This window comes from Emericellopsis cladophorae (genome assembly GCF_022114955.1).
Source record: "Emericellopsis cladophorae strain MUM 19.33 chromosome Unknown NODE_13_length_450635_cov_117_157991, whole genome shotgun sequence".
Taxonomy (NCBI): Eukaryota; Fungi; Ascomycota; class Sordariomycetes; order Hypocreales; family Bionectriaceae; genus Emericellopsis; species Emericellopsis cladophorae.
The window spans coordinates 31,589-52,437 of record NW_026250938.1 but is presented as its reverse complement, the minus strand read 5'-3'; the positions used below and the strand labels follow the sequence as shown (position 1 = coordinate 52,437).

The following is a 20,849-nucleotide window of genomic DNA, read 5'->3' as shown; positions in this document are numbered from 1 at the left end:
AGTCGACCCGGCAAATGCCACTCGAGCCTCAGCTGAAGCAAGACTCGGTTTTGTGCGCATGGCTCGTATCCGGACCTAAATTATATGTTCCCTTACCAGTGTAGTCCTGTTGCGGTTCTACCAGTTGCTGGCGGCTGGGTACAAGACCCAGCCCGGTTCACCTAGGCACGTGACGCGTGCCCGCGAGGACGCACAGACCTCGCAGGGTCTTCACAGGAAAGGGGGACCGTAAATTCCCTCTTCTTTCTCTTTTCCTACCTTATCGTTAGATAGACTCAATCTGAGCTACCAAGTTGTTCCAACAGGGCCTAGCCCACAACAAGTCCCCACGATTGTGGGTTAGCGCGACCGTTGGTTATGAGGTCATTGTGATATCACAAATCCACTCGAGTATAATAGAAGGTGAGCTATAGGTATCTGGTAAGCAGAATCAACAGCACATGTCAGATAGGCCCGACTTACTGGCATCGCTAGGAAAAATTTAGCCTAAAAAGTTCAAGGCAGAGTCTAGGCCTTATTCTAGCCCGTCGAGATGCTGGAGGATTCTACGGAGGGTCTGGAGACGGGACAGCCGGCGTGGGTCCCGGGTATTGTGGATTAGGCGCACGGCGTCAACCCGATTCTCATTTCTTCGTTGCGCGAATCCTCGGGCGCTAATCAATCTGATGCATGCAGCGACCGGGCCTGAACAGGAGGCACAGATCACTCGATGCCGATCGAGATTGATTGCATTGATCAACTCTCGATCTTTGACACGTTTCATCCACCCGTCTTCGTCGGGGAACGACGCCGCCCAAGCATTGGCCGAGAATGGCACTCTTCCATCTTCCCGTCTCCAACTCCCAAGAACGGGCTTGAACTGTCAGCAAGTATGACGTATCAGTGAAGCAAGTGGTGTTGGCGAGCATTAGCAGGCAAAGTTCCTGCCAAGGCACCGTCTCTCTGTGTTTAGTCACCCGCTTGTCCCTGTATGATCGTGGTCGAGTGCTTCAGGACTCGGATCGACAACAGCGAAGGTTCAACACCAATGTCCTCACTGTTAGAATATCCTGTGTCCGAAGCATTTACGTATGATGGAAGAATTTATCATAGATCGGCTGTCAGACTTGTTCCTGGCGCCAGTCTACCGGACAAAACGAGGCTATTGGGGCCTAGAACCTCTGATCAGTGATATCTGCAAGACTGTGTACGTGAGTGATTATGCACAAGAGTGGGTATCCTTGGCCAGCCGGGGGCCCGGGGCCCGGAGTATTCTATCTTCACATCCTCAAGAAGTCTCAAAGCTTGTCAAGACGCTGTTATTTTGTGTTCTAGCAATTCTGCAAGAGTCAAGATACTGGATGTGCAATAGATAAGAATAGCTCGTCCTGGTCAAGTGACGCGTAGGAGGCTTGATATTTGTGTTCACTAAAGGATGGGATGGCGGTAGCTAGAGAAATCTTGCTCTCGAAGCAATGAGTGTTGCATCCCACAGAGCATTTGCAAGGTTGTTTCCCCAATCTCAACACTACCTTACGTCCCCGCTTCCAGGGTGCATTTATTTAGTCGCATTCCTACAGTATGCATGAGAAGGCTGCCAACCAACAGGACTAGTACCGAACTCAATTGACGCTATCACCAGATTGATGTACCATAAGGTACTAGTCAAACAAGACGGGATTGCCTTGTTTCCCTTTACCCAGGACATGCCCGGCTGCACAGCGTTTGCTAGTGCAGGTGGTCGAGCACCTAGGTTCTGTCAACACCGAGATGGTCCCGGAAGCACCAATTTGTTGTATCGCAAATATTTTGTTTCCCGAAGATGTTTTTGTCGCCGCGATAAGCACCCCTGAAGCACCCTGCAGCGTGCAGCATCTACCGTGATATCAAGCGTCCTCAAGTGTCAGTTTCTCCGCGCATCCGTGATGCTAGCTATACGTAGTTATTGAGTAGCACGACGGGCTCGCTTGGTCTTGGCCTTGCGAGTTATTAAACGGACTTTTCGCAAGCGGACGGCAGCAAGCTTTTTCGAGGACTTTTGAGAAAATTCCTACCCAGTAGCTCGTCCGCTCCCGCTTGGCGTTCAACAAGTAATCAGCTATTAGCTCCATCCATCCCTACGAAGCAAATCCACCTGGAAAAACAAACCGGGATCCAATCGCGACGGCTGCCCTGTGTCCCCCCACCCATTCATTACCTTACCTGTCTTCGAAAGACTGGCCATACGTGCATGGTAGTGTGTGTGTGTGTGGCGGGACAGCAGACTGCAGAATTGAGTCTCCGCCAATGTTGGGTCCTGTCCCTTTTGCCTCTGGCTTGTAGTCCTGAACCTTTAGGTGACGATGCGCGCGCGGCGCGACAGCTTTCTTAGGCTCACAGCATTGGCAGTGGAGGGCAAAGGTCCTGAAGCCAGCTTAACGTCGCATAAGAATGAACTGACGATTTTGGGCTTGGCGACTCGGAGCTCAGAGCGGAGAATTACATCAACACCCGCGCGGACGTGCTCAGCTGATTGGTTCCGCTCACTTAGCCCCGATGGCTCTTCCTCGGCCGGCTTGCTGAGGCCTCTGCTGGACTGACTGCTACACAGCTGAAAGGCAGCCAAGGACCCGCCGGCCAGCGCTTGACGAGTGGGGTTGAGCTTGGGAGAATGGCCCAGTAGTGATGGTGCAACGGCTGGAAAGAGGATAAACGTCGAAAATTGCCAAGACAGCGCCCTAGCCCGGCAGGAGCCAAGGCCGGCAGCTCTTGTTTACCAGTGTCAGTCAGTCGGGATCCAATCAACCTGCGCCTTCGCTGCGGCTGGAGGAAGCGACCTAGCGAGCGAGCGTCTGGAGCTGCCTGCACCTCAATCAGGTCCCGTCAGCCCATTCTCACCACCAACCCGCATAGATTCTCTCATCTATGCCGCTACCCACCACTCCCTCTTCCAATTTCCTCCATTCCCTACCGCACCGCGCAGGCGTCCCAGTCACCGTCCGCTTCATGTGGTCTGCATTGAGTCTGCTTGGTTAATCGCATTGTGATCGACTGCCTTTCCCCATCTGCATCTTGACGGTGCTACAAGAAGTCCTGCACCCCAAATCACCTCCAACCAAGTTGTCCTACGGCCTGTGTCTTACTACCGCAAACCCACCGGGCTGAGCCTGTCTGATCACCAGATTCTCTTCCCGCCTTGCTTCTTGCTCCCGACCCCGTGCCGAGCACGGTCCGTTCGTCGACCAGTCGTACGCGTTACCATGCTTGAACCGACAATGCAGCGCAGGGCCGTGGACAGTTATGGCCCCCCCGCCAGCCAACGACCGCACTCGAACCTCTACCAAGGGCAACATCCTCAATCTCAGCAACACATGGCACATTCCGGTCATCCCTTTCCACATTCGAGACGCACACCATCGGTAAACACTTTCAGCACCACTTCGAGCATGGCTCCGCCTGCGGCGTACCGCCAGTCCTCTGCCTCAGATCTTCGCCGCTCCGAATCGAATCGCTCAGCCGGCACGACCAACGGAAGCGCTTCCAGCTATGTTGCCCTTCTCCGAAAACAAAAGGCCACGGTCTGGTGCGACCGGGCCCAGTACGAGGATCCACGACTTGCCGCGCAGCAGCGTGCTGCCAAACAACGAGCGAACCTCGAGGTTGTCGGTGGTCGTCCCCAAGGCGGCCATGGTGGCAGCCGCAGTAACACTGGTATCAGCACAACCAACAAGGTCGCTGCGAAAATCCGACACCACGGCAAGCAGCCCGTCGTGAGTCTTACGCCCGGCGAGAACCACGTCGGTGTTGGTGGCGTGCCCCTGCGATTGAGTGCCACCGAGGTTGAGGGCGAGAGCAGTGACGACGACAAGATGCCTGCACCTTCGAAACTGCACCACCGCAGAACGGGGAGCAGTGGACGGAGCAGCAACGCTAGTGGCCGCCGTGGTCTGGCGTACCGGAATTCTGGTGGTCGAGGCAGCATCAACAGCAGAAATAGTCAAAATTGGACACCAGGTGACACGCCCGAGCGATCTGGGAGTCTTGTAGACCTCCCGTCACAGCAGCAGCAACAGCAACCGCAACACGGAGAGGCGGCAGGTGCTGACGATCGTGCCAGTACTAAAACCAAAAGCACAAACAGCGCGGAGACCGAGGCAGAGAAGGCCGACAATGTTGGTGAGCTGGGCAATGCGCCTCGCCTTGCCAGTAACTCATTGCTACATTCTGCCCTCACTCGTGAGAAGAGTGTTAAGAACCCCGAGGAGCTGAAGAGAAGGGGCAGTGTGGACGAACGAACGGCGACTCTTACCAGCCAACGTCTATACATCGCCAACCCCGACTAGAAGAATGCACAGCGAAGGCGCAGGGCCGGTCTCGTGCGCTATTGGCACACAGGCGTTGTGACCTATCTGATTGTGTCCCCTTTTGTGTTTGATTATCTACATAGCCCGTCGTTTCCGGGTCTGGATCTGGATACCCAATCATCCACTCGCTATAGAAGTCGTGGTTTGTACAAATGTGTTGACGTGCTCGCCCAGAGTCGCCATGGAATGCAGGAGTAAGCCAAAGAGAGCGTCACTTTAATGATACCATCCGATGAGAGCAGTAATTGAACAAGAATCTATTGTACACAGCACAGTTCGTTCGGTGTGGAGAACATGTCCGAACCGGTGGCCGCCAGTGGCCAACAGTGACGTCGGCCGCATTGATCGCCAAGCGTGATCGATCCCTCTTAGTAATGGTGAGACTTCCCGGCAGCTACGTCTAGGAACCCAAAAAAATAACAATTCTTTTCCAGAGTTCGATTCCCGGCACCGAGCACTGCCTCAGGGTCGGTCCCACCTTGATACGAACTTCTGGCAAGAATTCGATGGAGGGGAGATGGGGAAAATGGCACCATTTGATGCCAGGGTCCTTTTTGGTGTGGCTGAGGTCGGAGCCGGTTAAAAGGCGGAATTACAACTGTGGCTTGACGCGTCAAGAGGGACCTGAAATCGCGTCCGGGGAAGGAGGTGCCAAGGGTCACGCGGCTCTGTCGCGTTAGCTGCCTAAATCCTCCCTCTCACTTATGGTGGCCTATTTCGACTTTGGCGCCTAGACTTCAACAACATCTCTTGCGAAAAGAACAGGCTTCCTGTTAACATTCTCGTGTCACGCTCTGGTTGCGCGACGACAATTGGCATCGCTCACTTTCTTGTTGTTCCATATCCCTGCTCACGCGAGGACCCTCACCATCGTTCGGCGACAGACGATTATATCGCCGTTGGCACTTTCCAACACCCTCACAAAGAATGGCAGAGGGGGCAGCGCTGGCAGAAATGTCCTTCAATATCCAAGAGTCCGAGTTGGCTTGCCGAAAACGATCACATGAGGACTTCACGGACAACACCAAGTCAGATAAACAACCCCCAAAACGCCAACATGGGGACGCGAAACTTGGTCTCAGTCGTGAGCTGCCCTTTTTCGGATAACCAAATCATTCACTAACAGCTTCAGCGGACCAAACTCAGCTACAATCGCCGCCCACCCATTCCCCAGCTCTCACTGAAGGCAATAGTGCGACGACTCATAATTCTCCACAAACGCCAAGCAAAAGCTCGAATGCACCCGCAACGGCAGCCAATGCAGCTACCCCAAGTCAAAGTGTGAAGTCAACCGCGAAAGCACAAAGGAAGAAGTTGACACCCGCTGAGCGAGAGGCGAGGGACAAGGAAGCGGCGGAGAAGAAGGCCCAGCGAGACCGAGAGGCCGCTGAGAAACAGAAGAAGAAGGAGGAGAAGGTGCGGGAAGCCGAGGAAAAGAAGAAGCAAAAGGAAGAGGAAGACCGCCTCAAAGCCGAGGAAAAAGAACAAAGGGACAAGATCAAGGCGCAAAAGGCCCAGGAGAAGGAGGACAAGAAGCGGGCAATTGAAGAGGCCAAGGAGAAAGAAGCACGCAAACAACCGAAGCTTAAAAGTTTCTTTGGTGGTTCCGTTGCGTCGAAGAAAGCCTCCAGTCTACCAACCCAAGGATCACCGAACAAAGCAGCAACGAGCACAATGTCGACCGTCTCAGATGCGCCGTACCGAAAACTATTCATGCCATACTGCGCCGGAACTCATGTCACGATGGCGCCGACTATAAACTGCCGAATGGACGGTGAAACGAAGGAGACAAAGGCATCGATACTTGATGAATACCTCTCGGGCACGCGCTCAATTGAGAGCCGTCCCTTCAGGGCGGCTGAGTTGTTTCAGTCCTACGGGAAGCCTACGCGACGCGGGAAGCAACAATACCCCGTTAGACACATCATGGAGGCGATGTACAAAGACCTAGGGAATGCAGGGGATGCAGGACCAGATGGACAAAACAAGACTATGAAAGTGGCGCGACAAAAGCTGTCCCAAGTGCCGTTAAAAGTCATCGCCTTCTCGCAGGACGTACGCCCTCCTTACCACGGTACTTGCACTTTTAAGCAATTCGTGCTTGGCGAGAAGCACATGAGGGGTCTCGCCAAATGCTCAACAGGGAAGCTTCTGCCATTAGACTACGACTACGACTCCGAGGCTGAATGGCAGGAAGAGGAAGGCGAGGACCTGGATGGCGATGATGAGGAAGAGGAGCTAGATGATGAAGACGACATGGATGGCTTCCTCGACGATGCGGAAGACACTGGTCCTGCGCGACGATTGTTCATCAACACCATGGAACCTGAGAGTACGGGAGTTTGTTTCGAAGGAATGGGCCACCAAGCTGCCAACCCCCTGATCCACCAACATAAGATGGAGATGATGATCGGTGAGTCACTTGTCTTGTATGTGTCGGCAAGGTTTCTAATCATTTCCAGAATCACTCGACGAGACTGTTGGACTGGATCCGTGGACCGCCACTTATTGGTCGCCAGAGCCTAAAGCGCCTGTCAACTTGACCGATCAGGCATTGCACATGCCTCCTCCGCCTGCGCCAGCTCAGAGCGACGCGTTCGCTGCCATTAAGGCTGGTGCCCCTCCGCCCCAGGCGAAGCTAGTGAAGGCCGAGATTATGAACGATGTGAAGAAGGCCATACTCGACAACAAGGCGTTGTCGAAAGTTGGCATTATCGATTTTGTCTATCATCAGTTCCGCGACAATGCGTCGCGAACAGAAGTCAAGAACACGATCGAGACGGTGGCCGAGAAGCAGGGTGCGGGACGGGCGAAGGAGTGGTGCCTCCGACCTGGACACGAGATGGCTGTCTGAGGAACACCAAAGCTTTGCTCGGGCGCAACAACAGAGGGTGACGGGGTCACCAGATATGATATTACCATCACAACATGCTGGAACATAGCGATTGGAGTTTTCGGCTGTTTGAGTTCTTGGTGGCGTACCGTGAGCGATACGCAAGTCCTACATTGCTGGTTTATATGAGACTTGTAAATGATAATGAACTACTGCCATGCAAGATACGGGGAGTTTCACGTGGCAGTGACGAATTCCTACTCCTCAATACCTGAGTGGTCTATTCTGATCAAATGAAGGAAGGTGTTTTCTTCTCTTAGATCTCATCTTGATGACTTGGGAGTACGTTCGGAGTAGTAATTAGCCGACGACCATCATGATATGATGTCGAAGATGCGGGACACTCCGGGTAAGGCGGATCGCGTCAGGCAGTCGCGATCTGCGGGTCTTGGTCTTGGCTCCAGAGACCCCGTTAGGTACCGTGACCTTACCTTGGGACTCGTAGGTTGTCAGCATTGCTCGTCTCTTCTACCTACTAACCCAAACATTTACCACGCATTGAGGTGCACAGGATATCCTCAATTGTGTATTACCCGAGACGTCACTCGAACCTGTGTTTCCTCCCAAGCTCGGCATCCCGGAAGCTGCAGACGACCCGCGCCCGCACCACTCACAAGCCGCCGACCTGACACGCGACAGTCATGTTATAACGTGCCCGGGTTGCATCCACCACGACATGCCCCCATCATGGACGATCCTTGGGGCTCTCCTTGGGATACGAACGAGAATGGATCTATAGCAGCGATACAACTTGTTACACCGCCGCCAGCAGTCGCGTTCAACACCAGTACCCGAAAGCAGAGCCCTGCGCCGCCATGGGGTGAAGAGGAAGATGAAGGCGGCTGGGGCGGATGGAACGCGGCGTCTGCACCGGGGGCAGAGAGTCCCGGATGGGGGAGAAGCCCGGGACTCAAGCCCGTCGGAGCTTTGAGGTCGAGAAGCGTCTCTCCCGTGCCATGGGGCCAGAGAGCTGGCGACCCGGGCCTTGTTGGACTTCAGCCTGATGCGGATGCGCCCGCAACCGCTCCGAAGAAGCCGCCGTCTACCAGCTCGCACAAGATCAGCGACGAGGATTTCTCAGACATCGCTGACCAGCAATCGGAAGGGGAATACGATGAGCCACAGCCCAGCCCCCCTACACGAGCAGAGTCGCCGGATGGACCCCCTCCTGGGTCGGCGCTCAGGACAGAACGACCGGATGTCAGCAGGAAGGGCTCCAGAGTCCAAGGGCTTGTGGACTTGTATGACGGAATCTCCAGACATGCCTCACCGTTGGACAAAACGTTGCCATCATTGGACTCACGGCTTGAGGCACCAAGCGAAGACGAGGAATCGGGGGCGGAGTCTAGCAGCGGTACCAGCACAACTGATTCGGGGATGCCAGAGAAGGACCCCAAACCGGCTGCCAGCAGGCTAGAATCCCACGAGAGCGAAAACTTCGGAGACCAGACCGTCATCGTGGACGAGACAGCACACCATGAGCCAGATCTGGCCGATGACCCGCCGGCACAAACACCATGTTCGGAAAAGGTTGTGCCTACAGCATTGCCCATTGATCTCTCTCTAATGGATGACTTGTTTCCCTGGACACATCCATCGACCACAGCACCCGAACCACTCCCACCCAACATCATCGACGACACATTCGCCACGCCAGGTGAGCGCAGGATGTGGTACCGCATCTCACGGTTTGGTTCTTCGAGGAAACACGACCACGGCAACGACGATAACTATGTTCACATGAACTGGGGGCACTCTACTGTCAGAAAGGAGACGCTCCAGACAGTGAGGCGATGGATGGAGGAAGATTCCATAGCTGGCCGAGGCGTAGGCCTCGCGCACCGAGCTAAAGGTGCCATTGGTGGCGGCAAGATGTTTGGCTGGGATAGGACTGGCGCCGATGTCGAGCCCGTGGACGTTGATTCTCTGCTCAAGAGAAACCGAAAGACAAGTGCGCGCGAGGAGAGGCCACGAACGGCCAGCTTCGGATGGAGTTCATCAGGCGACCACCCCCTTGCGAGTGCTTTCTCCCCACCCCCTTTTATGAAGAGCAGACCGCAGTCGATGGTCCCAGCGGCCAATGATGCCGTCGAGCGGGAGAAACTCCGACCCAAATCCCTGATCATCCCTCCTCCGAAACCGATGGACCGGCCGTCTCTTGACCAAGTGGTGACCCCAGCTTTGCACTCGCCTGGATCGATGCTCAGCGCTGCTCCACTAACGGGAGTGGCTGAAGAGGGAGACGATGACGATGACGATGACGATGACGATGACGATGACTGGGGCGAGATGGTAACCTCCCCGACTGCTCCTGCAAGCGCTGTTCTCGACACGACCATAGTCGCAGGCGCCTCTGATTCAGCTACTCCCAACGCTACTCCGACTGGCAATGGTATCTTTGAGAGCAGAAGCGCAGCCAGCTCACCGACCGCGCCTGTAGTCGGCTCTGATCGGACTGCGAAACCTTTGTCGCCTCTGAAATTCGACACATTTGTGCAACCGGCAAACGAGCCGCTACCGCCGCAACAACCTTTTCCAGAAGTAAAACCGTCTGTAGCGTCGCCGTCACTGTCACCTGCCCGCATGACATTACCGGCGCAACCCACCACAGCTGGCAGCACGAAGCCAGCGACCACGCATTGCGAGACGAAGCATCAGTTATCACAAGAGGAGGAAGATACGGCCACGAGCATTTTGCGCAATCTGCCGGATCTGACGTATATGCTCAGATGACGACGACTTGAATTTTACGGCCGGACACCATATTCAGTAGACACCAGCGAGGCGAATCTAATGTAACATGATCAACGTAAACGATGAGCATGCAAATGCAAATGAGCAAAGATGGAAATATTGTGACATTCAGGCAGTGAGCCCGTCTCATACTAGTCTAACTGGATTCGCAGGCCGCGCATTCTCATCCTCCTCAGCCTCCCCAAAGACGTCGTTCTCGAAGTCGCCATTGCGGGGACGAACAAGCATTAATGCGCCAGCACATAATCCCATGGCCAGCGCCATATAGAGCCACGGCAGACCCGTCCATAATCCCTTCCATTGCAGCCCTTTGCCGAAACACCACGCAAATACGGGCCCGCCGAGCACGGTGCCGATGACCTCGAACATGCCGGCCAGTGCGAACAAGCGGCTGGTGAAGCTCGGCTGTACGTATGAGGACACGACTGCCCTCACCAGCGGCGACTCGGCCGCGCCCAGGGAGCCGATGAAGAGGGCCACGAGGAAAGGCCCAATGCTCCCGCTGAAGAAGCGCCCCAGAGCGGAGAGGGCACTCACACACAGAGACACCTTGGCGAGCAGCAAGTCCTTCTCAAAGGCTGTGAACCCATATCTCGGGGACACGAGGCGATCTCCGAGTTTTGGCAGCAGACCCAGGACCAGGAGGTTGATGACGCCCCGTGGTGCGAGGAGCACACTCGTCTCGGCCAGCGTCCACCCAAAGTGTTTGCTTATGTACTGCACGAGAATGGACGTCTCCGCAGACGAGGTGAAGAGTATGACCAGCATGCACAGGGCAATATTGACGTTGCGCATCATGTACAACGACCGTACCAAGTCCTGGACGCCCTGGGCAACGTGCTGCCGCAGTGTCAACTGCCGCGTCGTCGCCTGGCGCTCCTTGGTATCGACAGCGAGCGTCTCCGGTAGGAATGCGAAGATGAAAAAGACCACGGGGACCGTGAACGTGACGATCCAGATGGGCAGCCAGGGACCAAAAGACTCCATCAAGAGACCACCAAACAGGGGTCCTAGAATGGCACCGGCCGTCGTGCCCATGGTCAGGTAGAAAAAGTGCTTCGCCTTTTCCTCCGCCGAGCTGACGTCCGCGGCCATGGCATACAGCGCCCTCAGCATGACGGGGGCACCACCTCCAAAGAAGGTGAACAAGGTACCTGTCAGGAGGACGTACGGGTTGGCGCGGATCACGTTGGCTCCCGGGCCGAGCAGGAGGGGTGACAAGAGGAAGGAAACGGCAACACCGCTGAAGGCGAATAGTGCGGTGGGCTTGCGGCCGATGCGGTCAGCGAGGAGGCCATATGGATAGGCCACGATGAAGTCTTTGGGGTTTGTGTGAGTCGGCCATCATGATGAAGGGAGGAGGGCGGGACAGAACATACTGAAGACGGAGCCCACGACACCAAGCCAGCCGAGAAGGAAGGCTAGACGGGACTGCACTTGGTCGACTTTGCATTTCATCTCGTCAATGAGGCCCGGTGAGTCGTCGTGGTAGTGCGCGTGGCAGAGCGCGTCCTCGATGAGGCGGTACACGGGCAAGAGCAGCATCAGGCCGCTCATGACGAGGACGAAATTGATGGACGCAATGACAAGCACAATGGCCCGTGGGCTCCTGACGTGCCATTTCGAGGTTGGTCGGCGCTGGCCGTATATCGGTTCGTCTGGGATGGGCTCATCAGGGTGATCGAGGAACGGGACATCCTCATGGTCGTACGTTTGCAAGGGGATGGACATGCTGAGTGAACTGTCCACATGAAAGAAGCTCCATGAGAAGGACCTGTTGAAGGGGTTGAGCCTGAAACGATTGGGTCTCGTCCTTAAGAAAAAGTTGAGTTGCCGGGCGTAGGGCTGAAAAGCTCTAGTAGTCCCTTGGTTACCCTATAGTGAATGCACGATTTCTGGGTCGTTCCGCTCAGCCTCATGAGGTTATGGCGACGGCATGCGTGTGCGACGCGTCACTCTCTTGCGTTCTTGTGCTTTTTTCATTCCCAAGTTAATTAGAGCCTTTGTCTTTTCGGGCCTGAGCGCGCACTTCACCTGCGGTGGTCCACTTGTCGGGTACGGCCTCGGACCACCTCGCATAACGCGGATTATCACGAGGATTGCGTCAGTCGTTCCCAGTCATACATTCCTGGTCTCGTTGCTGCCTGGCCTCTGTCACGGAAAGAAAAGATTGATTTTCATCTGCGTGTGTATTCTCAGGAGCAAGATGGCTGTATCTTCTCCCAACAAGGACACTAATTAATTGGAAGCCTTCAAATGGAAACCGTACACAAGGTACTTTACATAGGTAGGTACATGGGTAGCTGAACGTTCAAACCCCACTCCCCGTGTTGGCCCCGTCAATGCCATGCATGGTGCAAGCTTCCAGTTTCTGCCTACTCAAACCCGATGACTCCGGCTTCATTTCATACAAAATTGGCTCACACTTGGCGTAAATAGCTACTACCCTTCATGTCTTCACAGCCCTTGCGCATCGGCTTTGTGCCGGAGCACTTCTCCACGCCGCTGCACTTTGCGCAGAAGCACTATGGCCTCAACGCGCAGCTGATCCCGTTCCCCTCCGGAACAGGGCACATGGTCACGGCGATACGCGCGGGCGAGATCGACATTGGCATTGGCCTGACGGAAGGCTGGATTGCCGGACTCGGGAAGCAAGGCGTGGAGGGGGACGGAGGCTATCGGCTTGTGGGGACCTATGTCAACACGCCTCTCTGTACGTGACTGGACGGACGGGTATAGAATGATGCTGACTTGCCTCAGGCTGGGCCATCTCTACCGGCAAGGAGCGGCCCGACATCGCCTCCGTCCAGTCCCTCGCCGGGAAGAAGATTGGTGTCTCGAGGATCGGCTCGGGCAGCTATGTCATGGGCTATGTGCTCGCCGACCAGCAGGGCTGGCTCGCGTCGTCGGGCGGCAAGGAGCCGTACGCGGACACGGTCATCCTGCACAACTTTGAGAAGCTGCGCGCCGCTGTCAACGCGGGCGAGGCCGACTTTTTCATGTGGGAGCACTTTACGTCCAAGAAATTCTACGACGCGGGGGAGATCAGGCGGGTCGGCGAGATCTACACGCCGTGGAGCAGCTGGAAGATTGTCGCCTCGACCAACCTCACGAGGGACGACGGCGGGCTGGACGCCCGGGTCCAGGCTCTGTTTGGGAAGCTGGACCAGGGCATCAAGCACTTCAACGAGAACCCGGAGGAGTCGGTCCAGCACATCTCGACAGAGTTGGGGTACACGGAGCCCGATGCCAGGGAGTGGCTCAAGACGGTCGAGTTCCCCGTCCAGACGCAAGGCGTCAAGTCCGAGGTGGTGGACAATTGTGTGTCGATTCTGCGCAAGGCTGGCGTCCTGGAAGAGGGCAAGGGCATGGAGCCCGAGATGATGATGTACAGCTCGTAGGAGACAAAGAACAATGCCAACATCAACCACAAAGACAGCCTAAAAGCTACGTTTGCTACCTTGTGTGTTATTGTCAGAATATTCGAAGGGCTTCACCTGTCGCTTTTGTTGTCACTGTGAGACTAAGACCTAAGGACCCCCCGATGTGAAACACCCGCCCCATCCCTGCATTTACGTAGGCCAGATCGACGGCCCCTGCTTCTCCCCCACGAAGGAGACCTGCGCAATCCAAACATACCTGGATTGAGCTGGCGCCGCACTCCGGCAGTACTTACGGCGGCCTCACTCGTTGGTTGCCAGTTTTGATTTTCTTGCGCGCAGCAGACTGGTACGGTCTGATGTCGAAGAACATCCCCGCAAGCACGCGACACGCCTAGCTGCGTACCGACTGAGGAGCACGGGACGAGGCGACATGGCAGAGGCCAGCAGACGATTCTCCGACGATGCAGCAGACCTGGCTGCATCGATTGGATCTTCACTCCGAGCAAGTTCGCCCTCACCTGTGGCCAGAGGCTGGAGGGCGAGGCTCGGGCTGGGACACTACGCGAGGCGGACGCTAGGTATCGCACTGCTGCTGGTCACCGTGTTCCTGTGGACGCTGTCCAACTTCCTCGCCAGTGTAGGTTATAGTGTGCACACGCATTCAAGATACGTATCTGACTGTCCCCGCAGTTCATCTTTTCCGACCAAACCTACGACAAGCCCTTCTTCCTCCTCTACGTGAACACCTCGGTGTTTGCGTTTGCACTGGTGCCACGATTCACGAGATACATGCTGCGAAGCGGGCTTCGCGGTCTACGAAACGATGCAGCGACACTGTGGCGACAGCGCGATCAGGAAACCCAGCCCCCGAAAGTCATGTTCGAGTCAGACGAGACGGGCGAGCGACTGCTGATCGACGACGACGACGTCGACACTGCCATTGGCGATGACGACGACGGGCCGGAGAAGCTGAGCTTTCGGGCTACGTCGAGGATGAGCCTCGAGTTCTGCATGCTCTGGTTTCTCGCAAACTACTTTGCGTCCGCCTGTCTGGGGTTCACGAGCGTGGCCAGCGTCACCATCCTCACCTCGACGAGCAGCATCTGGACGCTCATCTTTTGCGCCCTGTTCCGCATCGAGGCGTTCAGCATGCGCAAGTTTATTGGCGTCATGGCCTCCCTGACCGGCGTCGTGCTCATCTCGACGGTTGACCTGACGGGGGCGGGCGACGGCGATCGGGGGTCCTTTCCCGACAAGACGACGGGACAGGTGGCCATTGGCGACGCCATGGCCTTTCTTAGCTCGGTCGTGTACGGCGTCTACGTGACCGTGATGAAGCGGCGCGTGGGCAACGAGGACCGGGTCGATATGAACCTCTTCTTCGGCATGGTGGGCGTCTTCAACTTGATCTTTCTGTGGCCCTTGTTTTTCCTCCTGCACTGGACCAACATTGAACCGGTACGGCGCTCATGGTGTATGTATTAGGGGACAACATCAGCTAACTGTAAGCAGTTCGAGATGCCACCGACGGCACGGATATGGACCATTGTCGTCGTCAATTCCTGCGCGTCGTGGGTCAGCGACATGGCATGGGCGTACGCGATGCTCCTCACGACGCCGCTGGTGGTGACCGTCGGCCTGTCGCTGACCATTCCGCTGTCCTTGATCGGGGAGATGATCCAGTATGGCATGTACTCGAGCTTCGTCTACTGGGTGGGCGCGGCAATCGTCTTGTCGTCCTTTGTATTCGTCAATCGCGAGAGTCGGGAGGATGAGGATGACGTCGTGGGCCAGTGAACCGAGCGCGTTTTACTGCGCGGCAGGCAAGCATAGTCCAAATTCTGGCAGTCGTCGATAGCTGTTAGCGTTCACCGTGGAGTAGATTTCTTTTCGCGTCAGAGACCACCAGGCCAGACCAACTAATCTAGCTTAGACGCGGAGGGGCAGCAGAGGGCATCTCCAAAAACCCAATCCCGCTTCCCAATCCCGTGCTCAGATCCCCCTCCGAGGCTTTGCGGCCCAGGGCCCTTGCCTTCTTGACGGAGGAACATGCGCTCCCCGCCCTTCAAAGCCGATCCCCCTCCAAACCTTCGATCTCCGGACGTCGCTCCGTCGCGAATGCTAGTAACAAGACTTCCATGTTTTGGCGAACTCCACCGAGCCTCGAAGCGAGCACCGTGGCCTTGGGTCAGTCGCCGCAATGGGGACGGGCAGTATTGAAGAGACCTGCTGTCTGGAGGGGGTGAATTGTCTTCTAAGTAGGGGAGTCTTTTGACACAGGGTCCAGTACACGTAGCAGCATCATCAAACAACAACACCGGCTACGTTACGCCACGAACAATCCCATCGGGGTTGGATCACGCTACGACCCGACTACATACTGTTAATAATCCCAGGAAGGATCCGTCTCATTACCCACAGGAAAGCCGCTTTTTGAGATCTCGCCCCAGATCGATCCGAAAGACCCTGATCTTCATCTACCTACGACCTCTGCTCGGTGCAAACACTCGCTGTCCGCACCGCGCTCCTCAACTTCAAACGTTCCAATCTGCGCCGCGACCCTGGCCAGGCCTATTTCCGTGAGCACGCGCACAGCCTTCACCCGTCGCCTCGCCTCTTCTAGGCTCCCGCACCTCCCGGACGTGGCATCTGGGGATCCCTCGTCTCGGCCATGGTAGCCACGACAAGGCTCAGAGCTCACGACCATGATGACGACAAAAGGTCTCTTGTCGAGTCTATTGCTGCCGCTACGCGCGTTGCCCACGCCAGGCTCAACAAACTGATCATCTCTCGGCTGCCGGTCGCTCTGCCTCCTCAAGCAAACGACCCCTCGCTTTACGCCTCTGGGCTTCTCCATATCGCGCCGATATACACGACATTCGAGTCGTTATGGCAGAACATCCTTGACTCGCCGCCAGCCGAGACGACTACCGCAGTTGCAGCTGCAGAATCGGATCTTTATATTGGCGAGAACGCATTGCCACAACGACGTAATGAGGCTTCTGGGACACCGGTGTCCGGTCGCGTGCACTCCATGTTGGAAAGCCTGCGTTTGCCTGGGCTCATGCGAACAGAGAGGCTCAAGACAGACATCAAGGCTCTGACAGGCTGGTCCGACCATATCATCGAACAGCAGCTCAGGATCGTCAGTGACCGGGGGCCACTCGCCGAATTCCTTAATCACATCAAGCGATCCGTGGAGAACCGGCCACATGTTCTCCTTGCATACGCATACATCTTCTTCATGGCCCTCTTCGCGGGCGGTCGGTATATCCGAGCATCGCTCCAGTCAGTGGGCAATGAGTTCTGGGACCAGGGACCGGACCACGTCAAGCCCACGATGCAGGCGTGCACTGAGGAGCGACCAAACCCGGGCGAGGAAACAGATGGCACGCCCAAGTCTCGTGTCACAAGCTCGATGCCCCTGCGGTTCTTTCACTTCCCGACCCCGACAGACGGAGAAGATTTGAAGTGCGAGTTCAAACAGAAACTAGCAGATTTGGAGGCAAAGCTCTCGCAAAGTGAGCGCCAGGATATTGTGCAAGAGGCCATATCGATCTTCGAGAGGATGACGATGCTCGTAGAGCAGCTGGATGTGGTCTGTGGTGGACAGACAGGGATGGACGTCAGCACTCCCCATTCCGAGACACCCAATGTTCCCGTGGGACATGCTGTGGGCAGCATCAAACTCTGCCCAGCCATGTCCAGCAAGGCGTTTCGGTTCGAGAAGGTGAAAGGCGATCCCAACCAGGTCATCCCTCCATCGCCGCATGACGGAACCATTGAGGACTTCACGGGCCATACACGGCAGGCACCAAAAAGCGTGCGTCTCACGCGGACGGCGCACTGGATTTTCGCTGTGGCAGTGGGGATACTTGTCTTTGGCGCCTACATGAGCGGTCGTAGGAGACTGACGGAGTGGTGGTGACGGGGACACGACGGTTGCGCATCCATAAGGCGTTTTTCTTTTATACATCTGGGGCCAGCAGAAGGAGTAGGCGATGATACCCCTCGATAGAATACCCAGCATACACAAGGCGTTTGGAGCTTTTGGCAGCATTCTGTACTTATTTGGACATGGTATGGACACGAAGCACACGAGGCATGATAGTTTATAGCCGTGATAACATAGACGTGGAAATACTTAATCTTTGGATACGTAAAGCTTTCTTTTTGAAAGTAAGGAATCATTTCGTCATTGACCGGACAGACGTCCGCCGTGAAATCATCAATGCCGTACAGTGTCGTGCCATGCTATGCAACGCAATGCCAACATCCAACGCCGATCCCACCAACCATATCAGGGTACCCAAATCGCCTTGCCCAAGAATCAATCAGGCAAGTACCTTTTCACTACATCTTCAACACTCGTCTTCGTCCCAGTCGGCACCGACATCTGCCCAGCCACAGTTCCACCTCTCGCCGCCAAAGTCACCAACGCCCCGGAGGTACCTCGCCCTGTCGCCTCCGTCATCGCCCTGCCAATGTCGCACGCTGCTGTCGTCCGACAGCGAGACCAGTTTGCCGTCGTGCGTCCAGCTGACAGTAGACACTTCCTTCTCATGGCCGTTGACAAGGGCTGTGCCGCATTTGAAGATGGGGATGTTGGCAGTAGATGGCGTCAGGCTCGATGGCGTCGACCTCGACGCTGAGAGTAACGGTGCCATTGACGCCGCAGAGCATGTCTCCATAATGTGGTTTTGTTGCGCGAGAGCGCTCTTCATGAATCCTTCGTCGGTAGGAAACAGCACAGGCGCTTTGTCGTTTCCGCCCACAGCCAATATCTCGGCTTGGGAGCCGTTCGCGCGACGCAGGGCGCTCTTGACCCAAAAGGTGATACCGCTGAGACGCTCATTCTTCCAGCCATAAAGAGGTCCGATCCCCTGTACGCCACGAGGCTTGCGCTTGATGGAGCTGTCCACGAGTTCGGGGGCGTGACCGAGGATGAGATGAGCCGTCGAGTAGGCGTAAATGGTGTTGTCCTTGCAGACTGAATACAGACGGGTGGCGTCGCCGTTCAATGCCAAAGACGTCAGGCCGTATGAGCGGAAGGTGTGATGTCTGGGCTCGGCCGTGATCGCGAGGGGTGCCGCTTGCTCGCGGTTGCGAGGCTTGATACAGCGCATGTCCCACAGCTTGATGGCCGCTGAAGACTCGGAACCGGAGACGAGGAGGTGCTCGCGGCCGGAGGGAAACCACTGCAGCGCTGTGATGGATGCAGGATTCTGGCCGCCGTTTGCGACGCGAACGTGGGCCAGCGTCATGGGATTGGTAGGCTTGGCATCCAGGATATCGAGGTTCAGATTCCGCCGTCTCGCCTGCTGACTGTCGTCGCCAGCCATTGTCGAAAAGGTGTTGACCGGGAGCGAGCTACACCGAAGGTCCCATATGTTAATGCATCCGTCCTTTGCTGCCGTCGCCAGGACGTCGCCGTTCGATCGCCCTGGCTGGAAAAGGGCCTGACGCATGCCGGATGCGTGGCCTTTGAGGTTCACTGCCGCACTCTGCGTCGTCATGTCGAACACACGGCCAGACCAGTCGCCACAGGCCGTCACGAGCCTCATGTCATCAGCCGATATGTCCATATCGATAATGGCATTATCCTGCGCTTTGAAGAACGACTCGACTTTCCCTGCGCTGCTACACCATCCATCAGTTCTGAGCAGTCTGACGTAACCCTGCTCATCGCCAATGGCCGTCACCGACGAGCTGTTAAAGCTAGCCTGGCAGAATGGTGTTGTTTCGCCCGGTCCTTCGTAGCTCAAAATGGTCTCGTGATCCTCCTTGTTGCTGTAGAAGTTGGCAGTCTCGAATCTCGGGTCAGCAGCAGGGTATGCGAGATACTGCTTGCCCGGAAAGCAGGCATCGCCATGTGCTCTGTGCGCAATTTGAGCCTCGAGGCCGCGATTCGCCAGCTTGCGGGTAGGTACAGGTACATGACGCTCAGGAGACTAATGTAATCAATCAGCATACAGCACGCGTGAGAGCGGGGTTCGGAAAGCAAACCTCAGCGCGGTGTCGCTTGTTTGGCGGCCCGCCGAGTGCATCACGCACAAGTTTGTCCTTTGGTGGAGTCTCCAGTCCGCGGCTTGTTTTGAAGAACCGATTCTGGGCCAGAGTGTCAGTAACGTTATTCAGTCTTGCTCAGCACATGGCTATTCATTACCAGAGTCTTGCTCCTCCACTCGCCCAAGACATCCTGCGAGGATTCCTTTTGCCGGGGAGGAAAGTTCAGGCGTGGCGGCGCCATATCATTGAGGGCAATGCCTCTCCTCGAAGCGATCGGCTCTCCATGACCGGGGCTGCCCCTTTTCCTGGCACTAGGACTCTGAATTGGTGATGAATCAATGGCGTCCGAGTGTAGAGCGTCGCTAAATACAGAGTGTGGCGAGTTGGGTTGCCGGTTGAGCTCTTCGGAGTCGACGCTGGCAAGGATACGTCGGCCTGTGATAGGTCCCGAGTTTCGCGGTGTAAAGAAGCGACCAAATCGTCTTGGTGTTACCGAAGGAGCACGTCTCTCCTTGCGTCGAGACGATCTTGTGGGCGAGAGAAGATTGCTGGCAGGTGACGAGGAGGGCAGCGGGGGACTGGAGGTATTGGGCTGGTTGATATCATAGCTGTCGAGGTCCATGCTAGGCGGGTATATATATGTGTCCTAGTCAAGAAGCAGACGGTCGAATCAACAACAGTAAATCAATGATCATATCAAACATTCGCACATGTGAGCATCGAGACGCAAGAGAAGAACCAGAAGCGAAGGTTGGTGGAGGAACCAAGGCTGGCCAGAGCCTGCCATGACCGGGGTTGAGAGTGGTTTTGGCGGTAGTGGAGAGACGCGCTTTGAGGGCGTCGCGAACGCGGAGCGTGTAGAGTGGTATGGAAGGCGCGTCCCGCCATTGGAGGCTCGTTCCTGCCGCTAATTATGCCTTCGGTGACGCAATTTGGCGGGGCTGGCCGGGCGATACGACACAGCGCCCTTGAACATGAAAGCGTCTCTACAGCGCCTGCTGATTCAACATACTTCTATATTCAAGTCATTAGCCGTCAGAATGCACCTTCGAAAGAAATCATGATCTGTATGAGCTTTCGGTCAGAAAATACATCATACTCAGCATCCTTGTGTTAGCGTGTGTTTGTCGTTCTGCCGTGCGGAAACAGCCTACCTGCCACCCCTGCTCTTCAGGTGTAGCTACAACGCAGGCCCAACAAAGGGAATGTTAATGCTTTTTGTATTTTGAGTCAACCTGGCATCCGTTTTCAGACAGCGCCTGAGCGCCATAAATGCCAGTAACCGATAGATCGCGTGGATGTCTGACCGCCCGACTCGTGTGCTGCCAATTGGTCGATCTCCCGTTGCCGGCTAGCCCCATTGTGTCATATCCGCCCCCGATTGCCCACACCTGTCGACTCGACAATCCCTTACCAATCCAAACATTGTGCAACCGAACCCCCTATATTGAAAAGCTGGTTTGCACGCCCTCGCCAAATGCGCATCTT

The 20,849-nt window shown here is 55.8% G+C and overlaps 7 protein-coding genes across 7 annotated transcripts; 5 read left to right on the top strand and 2 right to left on the bottom strand.

Annotated features, from left to right (window-relative positions):
- Nucleotides 1-3,404: 3,404 nt before the first annotated feature.
- On the top strand, nucleotides 3,405-4,301 carry J7T54_001249 (uncharacterized protein; the record flags this gene model as incomplete). The annotated part of the gene is made up of 1 exon (XM_051505206.1): nucleotides 3,405-4,301. The coding sequence occupies one exon, from the start codon at nucleotides 3,405-3,407 to the stop codon at nucleotides 4,299-4,301; it is 897 nt and encodes a 298-aa protein (XP_051363248.1).
- Nucleotides 4,302-5,249: 948 nt separating this feature from the next.
- Nucleotides 5,250-7,176, top strand: J7T54_001248 (Chromatin assembly factor 1 subunit-like protein; the record flags this gene model as incomplete). Its single annotated transcript, XM_051505205.1, has 3 exons — nucleotides 5,250-5,350; nucleotides 5,603-6,735; nucleotides 6,785-7,176. 3 exons carry the CDS (start codon nucleotides 5,250-5,252, stop codon nucleotides 7,174-7,176), a joined length of 1,626 nt encoding a protein of 541 aa, XP_051363247.1.
- Nucleotides 7,177-7,902: 726 nt separating this feature from the next.
- J7T54_001247 (uncharacterized protein) lies at nucleotides 7,903-9,948 on the top strand (the record flags this gene model as incomplete). Its single annotated transcript, XM_051505204.1, has 1 exon — nucleotides 7,903-9,948. The coding sequence occupies one exon, from the start codon at nucleotides 7,903-7,905 to the stop codon at nucleotides 9,946-9,948; it is 2,046 nt and encodes a 681-aa protein (XP_051363246.1).
- Nucleotides 9,949-10,095: 147 nt separating this feature from the next.
- J7T54_001246 (putative membrane protein-like protein) lies at nucleotides 10,096-11,700 on the bottom strand (the record flags this gene model as incomplete). Its single annotated transcript, XM_051505203.1, has 2 exons — nucleotides 10,096-11,288; nucleotides 11,349-11,700. The coding sequence occupies 2 exons, from the start codon at nucleotides 11,698-11,700 to the stop codon at nucleotides 10,096-10,098; spliced, it is 1,545 nt and encodes a 514-aa protein (XP_051363245.1).
- Nucleotides 11,701-12,420: 720 nt separating this feature from the next.
- Nucleotides 12,421-15,149, top strand: J7T54_001245 (putative vacuolar membrane protein-like protein; the record flags this gene model as incomplete). The annotated part of the gene is made up of 5 exons (XM_051505201.1): nucleotides 12,421-12,682; nucleotides 12,730-13,366; nucleotides 13,695-13,989; nucleotides 14,043-14,810; nucleotides 14,865-15,149. 5 exons carry the CDS (start codon nucleotides 12,421-12,423, stop codon nucleotides 15,147-15,149), a joined length of 2,247 nt encoding a protein of 748 aa, XP_051363244.1.
- An 874-nt stretch (nucleotides 15,150-16,023) lies between these two features.
- J7T54_001244 (uncharacterized protein) lies at nucleotides 16,024-17,280 on the top strand (the record flags this gene model as incomplete). The annotated part of the gene is made up of 1 exon (XM_051505200.1): nucleotides 16,024-17,280. The coding sequence occupies one exon, from the start codon at nucleotides 16,024-16,026 to the stop codon at nucleotides 17,278-17,280; it is 1,257 nt and encodes a 418-aa protein (XP_051363243.1).
- Nucleotides 17,281-17,713: 433 nt separating this feature from the next.
- Nucleotides 17,714-19,983, bottom strand: J7T54_001243 (WD40 repeat; the record flags this gene model as incomplete). The annotated part of the gene is made up of 3 exons (XM_051505199.1): nucleotides 17,714-19,303; nucleotides 19,359-19,460; nucleotides 19,519-19,983. The coding sequence occupies 3 exons, from the start codon at nucleotides 19,981-19,983 to the stop codon at nucleotides 17,714-17,716; spliced, it is 2,157 nt and encodes a 718-aa protein (XP_051363242.1).
- Between the last annotated feature and the right edge of the window lie 866 nt (nucleotides 19,984-20,849).